At 34.5% G+C, this 17,316-nt stretch overlaps 1 protein-coding gene across 3 annotated transcripts in view; it reads left to right on the forward strand.

Annotated features, from left to right (window-relative positions):
* LOC132269068 (F-box/FBD/LRR-repeat protein At5g22660-like) overlaps nt 1–17,316 on the forward strand; it is a 66,451-nt gene that overhangs the window by 46,650 nt on the left and 2,485 nt on the right. The window contains exon 1 of one of the 3 annotated variants that reach the window (XM_059770079.1): nt 16,420–16,864. The exons of 1 other annotated variant lie outside the window; for it this stretch is intronic. In XM_059770079.1, coding sequence (XP_059626062.1) covers nt 16,823–16,864 — 42 coding nt within the window. In that variant the 5' untranslated portion in view covers nt 16,420–16,822. Of the gene's footprint in view, nt 1–16,419; nt 16,865–17,316 lie in introns of those variants that run through there. One more of the 3 variants, XM_059770080.1, reaches the window with a different exon arrangement.

Raw genomic sequence — 17,316 nt, forward strand, 5'->3', positions numbered from 1 at the left:
AGCACCACCGGAGCTTTGCGATCAAGTGAAGCATTTGCACCATGATCCAAATGCCTTGCACCTACAACAAGAAGAGGTAATTTGGTAACAAAATATTACTAATAATCAATAACATAAGTATAATTATGACTTTTGTGGTACTCTTATTACTCATGAAGAAGCTCATTTTTTCTCTATATTGCCAAATTAAGAAACACTCAGAAAATTCGTTTTAAAGGCTTCGCACTTGTGGTGTGATTTATATATAGATCGACAGACAGTATATCGGAGAAAATGTTAAGTGAATTCAAGGAAGAAATAGTGTTAACAAAACACATGCAGTTGACAACTGAGGCACTCTCGATCTGTCAATTAATTTTCAAACAACACCCAAACTTGTATTCGATCTCTGCTGGCGTTGATTAGATAAGGATTGAGGAGAGTCTTCATCTGGTAGAATTATTTTGCCACGTTCACATTCATAGGTGTACTAATCCAACTCATTTCATCAATAAAATGTGACACAGGTTGTTTGGCGGAGCCTTATTTTAAAATAAATAGTTTTAACAATTTTGTTAACATATTGTTGCTGTTGAAATAAAAAAAATTAATTTTATCACTAGATTTGTCAAAAAAAGTGCGGTCATGTTAGGTTTTTGGTGACACAATATAACAAGTACTTTTCATAATCAAATTATTTTTTAATTTATCTTTTAACAAAATTTATAAAAATTATTTTTATTGCTAATTTTACAATACCATATTTGATAATAGTAACTTTATTAAGAAATGATTGTAATTGTCTTTATAAAAAATAAGGAAGACATGATTGACTAATAAAAAAAAATTACCTAAAATATTCAATCTCTAATTAATTCAAACGTAAATTACTAAGTTTAATTTGATAACCATTCATAACTAAACGCAAATTTTTAAAACAAAAACGCTTTTAAACAGTAGAGAAGCAATCCTAAAAGGGCTCTAAATATGTATTTTTTAAAACTATATCTATAAATTATATGAGAAAAAATATATAGAGAGAGAGAATTGAGTACGAGTGAATTTAGGGATGACAATTTCTTCCAACCCGCTGGGTTTTCGTCCCGCTCCGCTCCTAATGGGGCGGATTTGGTAGCTCCATAAATGGGTTTGGGACGGATATGGTAAAAGAATTGAAAACTCAAAGCGGGTTTGGGGCGGGGGCGGATTTAGTGATGCCCCCACCCCACCCCCGCCCCGACCCCGATTATATATATATATATATATATATATATATATATATATATATATAATTTAATTGTTTATTAATATATTTTGACTAAATATTCGCTAGAATCACTACTTACTAAAATTTTACAATTGTGCACGTGATTCAATCTTCAAAGATTCGAGATCTTAATATTCTATCCCAAGTCCAGGAATTAATTCAACAGTTTCAACTTTACCGCAATTAAACGGAGTATGCGAGGCGGAGTTGGTATTTTGTCAACCGGAGTAGGGGCAGGGATGGTACACCAATTATAAACCCGTCTCGGAGTTGGAGCGGAGTTGGTATAACGAATTTTTTAATGGGGCGGAGTAGGGTTTAGCCAACTCCATTCCAACTCCGCCCCGTTGCCATCCCTACCAGTGATAGCCGTTAATAGATTGTGAAGGGCCACAAGTAGGTTTTAATTTTTTTTTTTTTTTTTTCAACCAAGGGTAGATCCAGGATTTCTCGTTGGCATGGGCTAATATTAAACATAAATTTAATATATAATAAAATTTCTTAAGCCAAAAAAAATAAAAAATTATAACATAATATAGATAAATATTTGAATTCAAATATTACAAAATATCTATCTAAGTTGTGCTTGACAAGTCTTTAAAGACTCGAATTCACCAATAATAGACTCCATGTCAATTTCCCAAATAAGCTCTTATTCAAGGTTGATAGTCATGCAATTAGCAAGAAATTCATCCAATCCTTTTACGCAATGCTATTTTAACACCTTTCATGCTTGGGTGGTAGGCTGAGGTGGACTAATACAATTAATATATATATATATATATATATATATATATATTGGGCTGGGCTAATATTAGTATAGTAAGAAGAAAAAAAAACGGCTACAGCCCACCTTTGCCCAGTCAAGCATTCTTGACTAGAATGACATGTGTGTTGTAGGAAAACTAGAATGATGTGCTCGAAGAAAAAGGAAAAAAAAATCCATAGATTAGTAATCCTAAATATAATTTTGAGAAAATTACACTTAAGTAGATTTAGGAGTCTTAAATAACAAATCAGTTTATTTTTAAAGTTAATTTTTCAATTTGGTCGAATTAGATTAAATAATTACATATGCATTAAAAACTATTATTTTGGTCCAAAATACCCTCCAAATTCTTATTTCAAAATATCAAAATATCCTTCATAAATCTAATAATTCTTTCATTTATAAAATTTAGAAAAACAAAATTTCTGAGTTGACTTTCAACTTGGCATTTTTGCATATGGTTTATATTTTGTGCATTTTTTCACCATTTACTGAAACAACCATTTAGTTCATATTACCAAAATAAATAAAATAAAAAACAACATATATATATATATATATTATAAATTTTGTGCAAAAAATCTTTAACCATATCTCCTAATCTATATGGTTCAAACCTGCAAATATCAATTTAATTATATTTTTCTTTTTGGGGACTAAACTTTGATTGCCCCATTTTTTACTATATTGAATCTTTTTTATTATTTGTATAAGTTATCGTGTGTATATGATGAAAGTTGTAGCAATAAGGTACAAAGTTAAAGAAAATAAATTATTTAAAGAAAGTACTTGATTTTAGGAATAATTTTTAACATTTTGGAATAAGTGTTTGGAGGGCATTTTGGACCTAAACAATAATTATTGATGCATAGATAATTATTTTACCTAATTCAATCGAAGTGAAAAATAAACTTTTAAAATAGACTATTTTGTTATTTAAGACTACTAACTCTATATAAGTGTAATTTTTCTTATAATTTTTTTAGAAAACTTTAGGAGTCTAATTTTAATTTTTCTATACAAAATCACAATTAATAACCAAAAACTAGTACAATAAGTAGAGTTGAGAGATGAGCGAAGTATGGCCCCCTCCATTGCACCTGGGCCTATTATAAAATTATTTTTAAAAAACTATAAAAGACCGTTAATTATTTGAAAAAAAAAATCCTGTTATATATATACTGAATGTGAATGAAAAAAAGAAAACTCAATGTTCAAAAAATCATACATTTTTAAAATTGAGCAAATAAGGACATTTTCTCAATTTGAAGACTTAAATACCTAAAATGCCCTTAAGGGTATTTTGAAATTTTTATAAAAAAAAATTATCAAATTGACGATCAAAGAGCAATTTGTTACATTTTTTCAAAGATTAGGAATTTATATGCATATATTAAATAGCTAAGGTGTTTCTTACATATTGTTTTATATAACAGGGGTTTTTTTATACTTTACCCATGTTGCAAAAATTTTCGCGGCTCGAAACGGCGGCGTTTACCTATAAAATAATGGAATGTCACCTCGAATGGCACCGGTGGGTAGCGGCCGGGGACCCTCCGACGATCAAATTAGTACTTGAAATTGTATAATAGAAAAGTAATTCTTTATTCAATGTTTAAGGGTTTTTTCTCATACTTGATTTAATGACTCGATACCCATATTTATGGCTATTCATTGGAATCAAGATTGTTCCGCACATGTCGATGGTTGAGATCTCCCTTATCAATGGTAATGGGATCTATTGAGGTGATTAAGTTGGTTGCGATATTAGGGTTCACCTTATCCTCTTCGTCGATTGAATAACAATATCTCTATATCCTCAAGTTAGAGAGGAATGGCGGCAGGTTAACCCTAGGGTTATTTTTTCTCCATCAACCCATTTTCATAAAATAATTATAGGGTATAAGAAACTGTCAACCAAACAAACTTTTGTATATAAAAAAAAAAATTCTTATTCAACTAAGCATACGATAAAAATTGCACCATACAGTAAAATTATTCCCACATATTAAAACTACCCTCAATAAAATAATATAAAACCAACCGGGCAATGACCCACTTGGTACAAACTCGTCTTTACAAATGGAAACTCAGATATTTGAGTCTTGATGGAGACATGAGTGTGTGAATTTTCTTTGTACCCAACATTTAATTAATTAATCACTGTTTTTTTGTTTTTTTTTTTTTTTTCTGAACGTCTGATTTTCTTAAAAAAATTTATATCCGTTATTTAGATACATTTTTCAATTCTTCTGTTGTGTGGATCCATTATAAATGAATGTATCACTGAAGTACATTAGGCAATTTATAGAATTTGAATCATAAAAGACACTTTTAACTCATTTAATTCTAATGTCATAGAGATTTGATATATACCTTTTTGTATTCTTTTGTTGTGGTTGGTAAAAGTAAATTAAATATATAAGGATTTTTTTTCGCGCAAGTGAGGTCCTGTTAATGAGTCTCATTTATCAATTTAATCTCAATCACTGAATTCTGTGTAGATCCTCTCCTGTGTTGGAGAGAATCCTTATCCAAATTAAATAATGTTGGTTTATATTGTACATAAATTAGTTAATCGAATTGATATTTTTTGATTTTTTGTTTTTTTGCAATGTTGTTTGGTTGACGTGTGGAATGAGTGCCGTTGGAAAAGCTCGATTGTCAACTTCCTAGCTAGTAGTCCAACGATGGACAAATGAAAGATGGTGGACTTTTGAGGAGATAGAGATATTCATGCTTAAGTGTCAACAAAGTATACACCTTGTGATAAGCGGTCAATCGAGAGACTTGCAGAGAGGCGCTAGGAATCGAACCTTGGCCAACTGCTTGATATGGTAGGCAAACACTTAAGACCCGTCCTGACTACCAACTCTGCAACAACCCGTGGGACTAATAAGCTCAACTCTTGCCAACTCTAGAATATGAAGTAAGACATATAAGTTTGATACACATACATAAATGATCAAAAATCTTTTGGCTATCCCTTTTTCTTTAAAAGTAAAAAAATACCATTAATTATTTAATTAATGCACGTATATTTGAGACAGATTAATGTTTGGTATAGTACGTGTATTGGCCAATTAAAGTCAATATATATGTATAATTAATGCATGAAACGTCATGCTAGCCAGTAGTCATATTGCCACAATCAAGTTTAACTTTTAGTTGCAAACAAAATCGAATTAAGCATCAAATTTAATTTTCACCCTTAGCAATTTCCTAGTGAATATGCTATATTTGTCATTTAGACGCTTGTTTGGTATCGAAAATTCTCGAGAATGTCGTATTAATATAATTTTACTTTCTTTTGCATATGAAAAGACTTAAATATTTTTCGTTATAAACTCGTTATCTTCAAATTACGAATAATTTTACTGTCGTATCAAGAAAAGTAATAATCAACTTTCAGAATTGAGTTAGGCATTATAGTTTGTACATACTGTCGTCACTTGTTCAAATTATTGTTAATTGATGAATTATTTCTGGGTTCAAGGCACTGTTTTTGACTTTTTGATACCGGATCAAGTCGCCCAAGTAAGACCTTCAGGAAATTTATGGAATAAAAACTATTACATATTGTCCTCACTAAGGGTCAGTTTGGTAGAGTGGAAATGGGAGGAAATGGAAGGGAAGGTGATGGAGGGTGATCAAAAAATTGTGTTTAGGTAAAATGGGTGGAAGGAAAGGAAATGAGAGGGAAGGGCTTGGAGGGTTATGTATAGTTTTGTACAATAATTTGCTTATCCTCCCAAAAATAGGCAGAAATGGAAGGAAAGGGAAGGCAATGGCTGATGGAGGAGTTGTGATGCCAATTTTACCCTCAAGATTACAGTTAGTAGTTGCAGAGAGAATGAGAGACAGTGGGCCAGCGGCTGACGGCGAACCCGAACTGGAACAGCGGCGATGGAAACTGAAGGATGTGGGTTTTGATTTTTTGAACAATTTGAAATGATATATCGATCCGGGTTTTGAACTTTTGATTCTTGCAGACAGATAGATAAACTGAAATATATGGGTTTTGAACTTCTGATTGTTGTAGTGCAGTGAGAGAAACAGAAAAATATATGGGTTTTGAACTTCTGATTATTGTAGTGCGCAGAGAGAGAGAGAGAGAGGGCAAGTTTAGAGATGGAGGCGAGATTGGGGAGGCTGAAATGATTTGCCCTATTTTTTTTTTTTTTTTTTTTCCTTTTCTTGTTATAGGAGACTATATATCATGGTTGTTAAAATCGCAATTCTGAGTCGTAGAATCGCACGATTCTACGACTCAGCTCTTAAAATCGACTCAAATCGGATCAGAATCGCCCAATTGATAGAATCGTAGGTAGAATCGTTAGAATCGTTGGTAGAATCGTAGAATTGTACGATTCTATACGATTCTACCGATTCTACCAAAAATGTGTGTTTGGGGCCTTTGGGCGGGCCTTTATACTATTTGGTCTTTGGGCCTTTATTCTTTTAGTTGTTTGGGCCAAAGCCTGGTCCAAATTTTGTATAAAAATTTATTTACCAAATTATATATTTTAATTATTTATTTTATAAATCATAAAATACAAAACGAAGTTAACGAACCCTATCTCAGAGAGGAGTGAGGAGTCGAGGACTGAGAGGAGGCGGCAGTGCAGAGGGCAGAGGCTCATAGCTTGCAGATCGGAATCATTGGATCCATACAGCAGCTTACAGGTTCGGCCAGGTATGTTATATATTTATTTTCTTCCTTGATCAAGAAATTTCAAGAATCTCCAACTACTAATTAGCAATTGATTCTAGAATCTCCAACTACTAATCAGTAAAGCTAGGGAGTAGAAACTAGAAAGAGAGAATACAATTAATATATGTTATAGAATTGCAAAGTTAATTGCATTTCTTTAAAAGGTATGATTTGATTTTGAGATTTTAAGCATCTCGATCTATATATTCCCAGTGCTTTTGGGATGGAGGACCTTCCATTTATATAATATATATATATATATATATATATATATATATATATATATGTCTAACTGCAAGTCGGCAATACATTTTAAAACCAAAGAAAACAGAAATAAGCTAAGCTAGAAGAGGGGCGCGGCTTGATCAGTGGTGAAATCCATCGATCGATCAGATTGTTTAAAATTAATTAATATGAGTTGTTATGAGCAGTGGAAGCCTATTTTGGCAATGGTGGGTGTTGATTTTGGTTTGGCGGTTGTCAACATACTTCTTAAGAAGGTCCTTAAGCAAGGAATAAACCAGTTGGTTATCGTCACATACAGATAATCTATTTCTGCTATTTTCTTGATCCCTGTTGCATACTTTATGGAAAGGTGCGTACTCGATCATGTTCCTTTCCATCATTTTATGAAAATAACTACCTACACAACATTTTATTAATTTTTACCCCATATTAAAATGGCCGACCTCAGTTGTTAATACTATATATATATACCCTTTTTTATATTTAATATATATATATGTACCTCAGGATTAATCTTAGTTAATACATAACTTTCTGTTGGCTCCATGATTTTAGTATTTTACAGAATATATATATATACACACACACACACACACACACACACAAACAGTAGGTTCTAGCTTCAAATTAAGAAGTATATATGTGTAGTGAATTCAATTAATTTGTTGCAGGAAAAGCAGGCCTAAGGCTTAATACACCTGATCTGCTTTCTTATCCATATTTCTAATCCTGCCAACTAGTTATATGAATTATATGAATGCAAAACTTTTGATTGGTTGAATAACTTGAATTATATGAATATTGAAATAGATGTCATCAGCTGGAAGTTCTGGTAAAACTACAAGAAAAAATGCTTTGGGACAAAGATTAGATCCGGGATGGGAACATGGGGTTGAGGATGGGACTTCAAAAAAAGTGAAGTGTCGGTATTGCAACACTTCCCATTCTGGGGGTATTTATCGGCATAAACATCACTTGGCTGGCACTCATTTAAATGTTGAGCCGTGTCCACAAGTGCCCGAAGAAGTGAGAACACAATTTCAAAAAATTCTTCAAGCTCATTCAGAGAAAAGTCAAAAGAAGAAGAAACAAAACTTATATGATGTTGATATCGATGATGATGATAGTGAATGTATAGCCTTAGAACAATCAAAGAAGCAGAAGCAAGGTGGTGTAATGGATGGATTTGTAACAAAGAATTCGTCACGGCAAACAACATTGAATGAGAAATTTAAAAAGGAAGAGAGAGATGCAGTATGTCAAATCATAGCCCGATTTTTTTATACCAGTGCTATACCATTTAATTGTGTGAACAATCCCATATTTCCTCTTATGTTTAAAAGGATTGGAGAGTATGGGAGGGGGCTCAATCCTCCTTCTTATCATGAAATTAGAGAGACATTCTTGAAGAAGGAAGTGAGTGAAGCATTGAATATACTCGAGAATTTTAGAGGAGAATGGGTGAAGACTGGATGTACTATTATGTCAGATGGGTGGTCTGACAAGAGGAGACGTTCAATATGTAATTTTCTTGTCAATAGCCCATCGGGAAATATCTTTTTGTCATCCCGAGATACTTCTGATATTTCAAAAACTAGCCAAATGGTTTTTGAAATGTTAGATGAGATTGTGGAAAAAGTTGGAGAAGAAAATGTTGTATAAGTTATGACCGATAATGCTTCTAACTACAAATTGGCTGGAGAGATGTTGATGGAAAAGAGGAAAAAATTATTTTGGACACCTTGTGCCGCTCATTGCATTGATTTGATGTTGGAGGATTTTGAGAAAAAAATTGAGATGCATAGCGAGACAATTGAAGATGGAAGGATGATTGTTTCATACATTTATTCAAGGTGTATGCTTAACCATTGGATGAAGGAATTCACAAATGGCAAGGAGCTTATTAGACCTGCAGTGACGCAATTTGCCACTTCTTACTTAACTTTGCAGCGTCTTAATCAACTAAAAGGAGAATTAATGAATCTTTTTACATCCTCTAAGTGGAATTCTAGTAAGTTTGCAAGGACAGGTAAAGGGAAAAGAGTTGAAGGCGTGGCTTTAGACAATCGTAACTTCTGGACAAATGTTGCCAATTGTCTAAGAGCTGCAATACCTCTTGTTAAAGTACTCTGATTGGTGGATTCTGATGAGAGACCGGCTATGGGATTCATTTATGGAGCAATGGATCGTGCCAAGGAGGAAATTAAGAAAAACTTTAATGGCATCAAAAAGTGGTAAAGTTTTAATTTATTTAAAAACTAAAAGAGTAATAGAGTTTTTAATTGTTTAGAATATAGTATTGTTTGTAAATAGTTAAACTGAAAATTATTAGATTTACATTAAATTAACGATTTTGTAAGTATGAACCTATTTGTACGATCATTGATGCAAGATGGGCATCTCAACTTCATCAACCCTTGCATGCGGCAGCATATTTTCTGAATCCCCAATTCCAATATAGTCCAAGTTTCCATTTAGATGCAGATGTGAAAATAGGAGTTTATAAATGTCTCCAAAGAATGGTTCCTGATTCTAATGAGAGAGTAAAAATTGATTGCCAAATGGACACATTCAAAGCTGCAAGAGGGCTCTTTGGCCTAGATAATGCAATATTGACAAAGAACAAGAAGTCTCCAGGTTAGAAAATGCAATATTGATATTTGATAATTTATTATATTTCGTAATTCAAATGTCAATTGAAAATTGAATAGTTTTAACTTTAATGTTATAATATTTTTAATATAATAGCTGAATGGTGGGATTCATATGGTGATGAGTGCCCCGAGTTGAAGCGGTTTGCAATTAGAATATTGAGTTTAACATGCAGCTCTTCGGGATGTTAAAGGAATTGGAGTGCCTTTGAGATGATAAATTACTGAATAATGCATAGTTCTAAAATTTTAATAATGTTGTTGTTTAATTTTAAGTTTTAACCTCATTGGTAATATATTTAGGTGCATTCAAAAAGGAGAAACCGGTTGCAACAAAAGAAAATGAATGATTTGGTATTTGTTATGTATAACATAAAATTGAGGGAGAGGAACTTGAAAAGACAAGCCGTCGTAGAACCAATTATTTTTGAAGATGTCTCTTCCGATAATGAATGGATTACCCAAAAAGAGGATCCGGTTCTTCCAACAAAAACTAAATGGTTGAGGGTTCTTGATGACAAAGTTCAAGAAGATGATTCCGATGAAGAAGATGAAGTAGAAAGGATGACTAGGACATGTAAGAACTTAAATTTTAAACTTTTATTATAATATTGTATAAATTATTACATTATATTAATTTTTGTTCTTTCTTTATGCTTTGTAGTTGAGGAAATTTATGCAATTGACGATAATGAAGATTTGCAGCCATTAAATCCTATTGATGAAGCTAATGAGGAAGATGGTGCAGGGTTCAATGATGACTTTATGGATATGTAATTTTAGTTTCTAACTTTGGAGAGGGATGAGTTAGGATTTGAGATTTATGGACTATTTTATTTTGTGTTACATCCTCTTTTATTTATATTCAGATTTTGGAATATTTTCTTTTACTTTTATTTATATTCGGACTTTATAATATTGTTAGGATTTGAGATTTAAAGTCATGGATATGTAATATGGTGTGTTTTGGCCTTATTTTGGTTATATTTTACATATCTTATTGTTTAGGAAGTTAGTTTCAATTATTTTTTCACAATTTGGTAGAATCTTACGATTCATGATCCGATTCTACGATTCCGATTCTACGGAGCCCAAAACGATTCTACGTAGAATCCCGATTTTAACAACTTTGCTATATATATATATATATAATACAGATGGAGGCGAGAAGAGGCTGAAATGATTTGCCCTAATTTTTTTTTTTCTTTTCTTGTGCGCAGGTATGGGAGAATATATATATATATATATATATATATATAAGGACATAATAGTTAATTAATTAAAATAATTCCCTTTTTTTTCTTTCATTTTCTTTTCCCAAACATGATTATAATTCTTTCCTTTCCATCATAACTAATGTTATCATTCCCCTTCAAACCCACCGTCCCAAACATACCCTAAGGCCTTCATGCTATATTTGAAAAAAAGACCAACTATTATAATTAATGTCAACACTCTCACTACTGAATTGAATATTTACTATACCTGTTTTCTAGCTTGCTTATTGTCACTAAGCAATTATCAAAGATATAAATTATAATTATCATAAATCACAACCACAAACTTCATTATCATAAATTTAATAGAGTCATTCACATCAAAGGTTGGATTAATTTAATTGTTGAATTACATATCATTTTTTTCCACTGATCTAAAATAATCTCGATCGATGAAATGACTCCACAAAGTTAACATAGTTGAAAAGAAATTACATTGAAAGAGAACTTATATATACATACATACATAATTTATGATAACTAATTCATAAGGGGAAGTATATATAATCCACAGTATTTAATTATCACAAAATATTTACAAAGCGTGCACTTCGAACTATCAAAGAAAAAGCTAGCTACATTTTATCACAAGTCTGCATCTCTCTCTCTCATTATTTTCTCTGTTACATTACTTAATACTTATACATGCATATATATACTTACTCTTGCTGGTGCAATATCACTAACTCATAGCTATTAGGTAAGCTATCTGGAGGGAGCTACAACAATTAAAGCTAGCTAGCATCGGCCATAAGAATGGGTGGCGGCGATCAGTAGTGTTTTTAGTAATGGCCACCGGAGCTACTTCCAGGGATGTAAGTGCCTGGATTGGGGCTAGGCAGCACCACTGGAGCTTTGCGATCAAGAGAAGCATTTACATGAACGGTGGTTGGCTCCACACCATGATCCAAACGCCTTGCAGCTACAACTACAATAGGTAATTTGGTAACAATCATAATATTAATCAATAACATAACTACCATCAATTTTGAGATCTTACTCGTGAAGAAGCTCATTGTTCGTTTAAAACACTTTGTTCTTAAAAAAAAAAATGAAAGCTATATATGAAGGTGGTATAATTTAAAGACAAATGGAGAGGAATGTATGTACACATATATATATACATGTGGATATAGAAGAAAAAAAATGCGGTTGACAAACACATGCAGTTGACGATTGCAGCAGCACTGTGCATGTCAATTGTAAATTTGAATGAATTTTCAAACAACACAAAAAGTTGTATTCGATCTGCTGTGTCTTATCCCACGTCATCCTTAGATAAGCACGACGACAATAAGTCTTGATTTAATAGAATTGATGATTTTGCCATATCGAGATTAATTAATGCCAATCCACCCCGCATCTCACGAATGAAATGGGACACCGACTCCCTCTACTTATAAATACTGCGCCATTACAATAAAATTGGTTCAAATATCTCAATAAACTTGCAATGCGTTTTCATTTATGTAGGCATAACACTGTGGCTCACATGGGTTATTACTCCCTGAGCCCGGATATATGTAGGAAGAGGGTTGCTTAAAGTATTTTGATCACCAAACGTAAAATTTTGTCACGACTAATATGAAAATGGATCTTACGAATACACACATACTTGTAAATATTGCTAGAGAATTCTCTTGAAGTGACGCATTGCACCAGATTGAATGAGGTTATAACTTTAAATAGCTAGAGTCGGAATGAAAACAAAAAATTTATGTAGCCAATGCTAAATAATTTGAAAAATACATTGTTGTTGTAATAGTTCCTGTGATTTTCTATTTTCTTAAAATTTCTTTAATATTATTTAAAAGACAATGTGTCTTGTTTTAGCACATTACCAGTCAGAAAAATATGAACAGTATCAAAAGCATACAGGAAAAACAAGTCAGGTAAACCTAAAACAAAAAATTATATTCATTATCCCAAACAGGCTGTCCATAAAACAAAATACATGGCTCTACTTCCTCTTCGGATCGAAGGGAGTAGATTCAAAAGCATCCACTACAGTAGGACTTGGGGTAGGAGGAATTGAAGCCGCAGGAGCAGAAAAGTTAGGAGTACCCTTCAGGTGCGCCTTCACCATCTCGGCAAAGCGAACTTCAGCTTCCAAAGCCTCTGGCCCTTCATCGTATGGGAAGTGCACCCCCACTTTCTTGTCAAAGGCGTCCGGATCCATCGTCTTAGGGCCTGAGCCCTGATTATAGCCAGACCGGAACGCTTTAGCACTAGCCAGGTGTGCCAGACAGGAGTAGCGCCCCTGCATTTGCTTCCCCGCCTTGAAGCAGGTAGTAAGAGCCTCGGTCAGGCGTTGAACTTCGGCCTGAAGAGAATCCACCTTAGCCTCAGAGGCTGACAACTGCCTCTTATACGCATCCTTGGCTTCAGAAACTATCTTCAGATTGGTAAAGGCAGTAACGGCTCTCTTCTCTGCATTGTCAAGATCCTTTTCCAACTTCTTGATGGAGAGGGATTGAGCTTCAGCAGTGGCACAGAGGGCCATGGTGTGGTATAGACTCTGTTTAACAGGGGAGCAAGTATAAGCATAAATAGAAACACAAGCAAGCAAGAGTAACTTAATTCTGAAGGAGCAATGCGAACCTCTATGGCCCGGACTGGGGCGGAGGGGAGTAGTTGCTCCAACCCCATTTGGCTGATGGCTTCCTCGTCCTTTGGGAGCCATATTCCTCGAGCCACCGCCAGTGCAGCTGAAGGGTCTGTAATCACAGAATCCCCTGAGTGCAAGACTGACCTGTCAGCCCTGGTGAAGGAAGGAGTCCAATGAGCCCCAGTCTCAGCTAGAACAAAGGCCCTGACTTCATCTTCAGGTTCGGCCTCTCCAGCCTTTTTCCCTCTGCTTTTAGAAGGGACCTTGCCCTTGCCAGAGGATGAGGGGTTGAGGCGAGATTTCTTCAGTGGTGGTTCCTCAACCTCCACCTCATCCTCAGTTGATCCAATGAAGACCAAGGGTTGGGCATCTTCGGCTTTCTTTTTTAAGGCCTCAGCCCTCCGTATCTCCTCCTCAGTCATGGGGAAACTGTCAAAGGATGGTAGAGACAGATCCATGAGGTCTGCAGCAACGGCACTGGAGGCAATGTCCTTGAGGTTTGAAGAAGTTAGCAGGTCCTCGATAGGCGAGGGGTCACTCCAGACTCGTTCCTCAAGAAAAGAAAGTCTGTTCCTTGCTGCGGAGGATGGGAATGTAGCTGAAAAAACACCAAGAAACTCATAAATACGGTGAAATATTAAGACTTGGCAAGGAAAACAACCAGAACACTTGGTATGAAGGGAGGTTAAATATTTTATACCTAATTTCCCGAATTTGCGCGGGATGGGGAGCGCAATTGATTGGGACACGAACCATTTTCCTTTAACTATAACCATCATTTCTTTCCATTTCTTTTCAGATGAAGGAAGGTTCGTGCATATCCTCTGATGAAAGGGAGAAGTAAAAAAGAAGCGACCAGGCTCGGTCCCATGCTTAGATATATTGTAAGTAAGCAGAAGGTCGGCAAGGGTCAAATCCAGAGCCTCTAATTTCCGGCGCACCAGCAGTGCCGAAAGGATGCGAAAGAAATTAGGATTTACCTGAAGGGGGGCAAGACCTAGCTTATTGAAAACTAAATGATAGAAGGGATGAAGAGGGAATCGGAGGGCGTTAAGGTGCCCTACCGAAAGAAGCAACTCATCGTCCTCAATTCCCTCGCCGGAGGTGAAATCGGCACTCTCGGGATATTCTGCAATTTCTACTCCCTCAGGAATATCAAATTCTTCCATTACCGAAGCAATAGAGAACTTGATGCGGCGAATAGAGATGATTGCTTTCTTCTCTTCATGGGTAAGAACATAATCAGAGCCTGAGGTGGATGTTTCGGTTGGAAGAGGGGAAGTACCTAATGGATTCAACAAAGGGCGATCTGTAGAAACCCTAGGAGGGGGAGCCCTAATGCGAACGGGGGAAGATGAAGGTGTGGATTCAGAATCCCCAAGGTCTACACGTTCGGGAGTAGATGAAGTACTCATAATGAAAGATTGAAGAGAAAGATGCGAAACTAACCTGACAAAGCGATGGAAGCGATGGAATGAAGGACGCAGAGGTGCAGCAAGGGCAAATGTAACTCTTGCAAAATCTTGTGTGACGGAGTAATAATGAAAGACCACGAACCGTTTCTGAAGCAAAGTAAAAAAACCGGTTTCAATTCCCTCTTTAATAGGAGCCGTCACTCAATTAAAAATGGAATTTGGGGCAAAGTGTGGAGGGAAAAAAACTCCCTCTAATAAAAAGCGCACACGTCACCACCACACATATCTACATTCCAATGGCATTTAAGGCCCATTATGCTCAAGCCCAAATTGAGGGTACTTACAGCCCAAGACCATCGTTATTTGTCCTCCAACCTCCATCAAGGCCGAATCAAGAGGTCATCAGCCCAACTTGTTAATATTTAACATCCGGTCCGTTACTCAAGCCCAGCCGGATCAAAATATGTTCAGCCCAGTGATTCAAGAATACACAAGTCCTACCAGTTTAAGGATTTACTGTAGAAGGAAAATTCTGAGATAGGAAGTTCTGTACAAGGCAAGTAATACGTATAGAAAGTTATACAAGGGAAAAGCTCTATTTGTAAAGAAACTCTGTATAGGAAGAATTGGAGGACAAGCAATGCGAGTCATACCTTAATTCAATCACCCTTTTATGTATAAATAGGGGCTCAGACCTCCGATAAAAAGATCAAGCAATTCCACACTTCTCGATACATTGTTCTTATTTATTTTTATTGTTTTTGAGTGAGTTGTTTTATTTTTCTCAATCACTATTGGTTGAGCGAAATTTTGCACCTACAAATTGGATTCTAATTTGCATTAGAAAGTATTAGGGGTGAGCAAATAATACATAAATAAGCGAATCTAATTCGATTCGATCCAATTCAATTAGCACATTATATTTATATGTTAGTGTGATATATTAAAAATAGTTAAAAAAAATTAAATGGTAAATCAACATTACAATGTGTCAATTGACAAGTCATTCATAAGTCAAAGAGTAATAAGGTATTTTTATCTTTTGTCAAAGGTAGTTGAGATGATTGTTTAATTTTACAAACTTAGGGGTATCATTGTCTAAACAGTGTTGCAATTTACACTAATAATAATATCTTGATGAAAAATAAGTCTTAAAAAACATAAAAATAAAAAAGTTAGGGATTCTTTTTTTTAAGCTTAGGGGTCGTATCTCAATTTTTCTCATAGTTTGACTCTAATTTATAATTTATAAGACTAATCAACGACGGCTGCAAAACTGATGGGCTAAGACCACTCATGTTGGGCTGGTTAATTTTTATTTAGTATTTCTATAGGTGCGTGAAACAAATTGGTGTATATTTACAATCATTCCATCGTCCAAATTCTATATATTTATTCATGCCCAAGGATTTGGAAATATTTCTTCAAGTCATTAGGATCACAACAAATTTGAATCCGTTTCACTACTTTTTATCTTTTAAATAGATATCAACAGGGTCGGCCGTAACCCAAGTCGACCGTGGTCCACAAAAATTTGAGGCCCATAGGGGATGAAAAAAAAAAAAATTTAAGTTAGGACAAGTCTTGGTTGCCTTGGGCCTCAAATTTTAGAGGCCGAAAATTTTGAGGCCCAACTGGCATGGAATAAAAAAAATAAATTAATAAAATTAAGTTAGGGAAAGTTTCAGACGACACAATCTGCTTCGACACTCCGCAGGGCGCAGCCTCAGCTATCGCCTCTGGTGACACGATCTGCTTAGTAATAGACACACACACATACTGTCTGTCTCGTATATTCTTATTGTAGATTGATAGTAAATTATTTAACAATTCCTCAGTGGGTGTTCGAAGTTTTTACAAAGTTGAAGACTTGGCTAAAGGGTTTTTGCTTACACAATGAAACAAAGACGACTGAACTCCAAATTTGCACTGAGGAAGGTAAACATTTTTTTTCCCTTTAAGCAATTTGAAAAAAATTGAATCTTTTCCATATAATAATAATCATAAAGCTTCTTTTCTCTTAATCGTCATTTTCTCCGCTAAATTATTATGTGTGATGAATTATTGTGCGTTTGCTGTTGTTTTCTCCTTATTCGTTTTACCTAATTTATCACGTTGGTGTTCAATTCAATTATTATTAATATATACTGCTTGTCCTGACTATGTTGTGTGGTTTGAAATAATCAGTGTAAAGATAGGGGTTGTTTTCTCCTTATTTGTTTTACCTAATTTATCATGTTTGTGTTCAATTCAATTTTATTAATTTATACTGATTGTCCTCACTATGTTATGTGGTTTGCAATAATCAGTGTAAAGAGAGGAGTTGTTTTCTGCTTATTTGTTTTACCTAATTTCTCATGTCTGTGTTCAATTCAATTTTATTAATTTAT

Source organism: Cornus florida, unplaced genomic scaffold, assembly GCF_030987335.1.
Source record: "Cornus florida cultivar Cherokee Brave unplaced genomic scaffold, ASM3098733v1 CherokeeBrave_3.0.0_Hap2_Chr08, whole genome shotgun sequence".
Lineage (NCBI taxonomy): Eukaryota > Viridiplantae > Streptophyta > Magnoliopsida > Cornales > Cornaceae > Cornus > Cornus florida.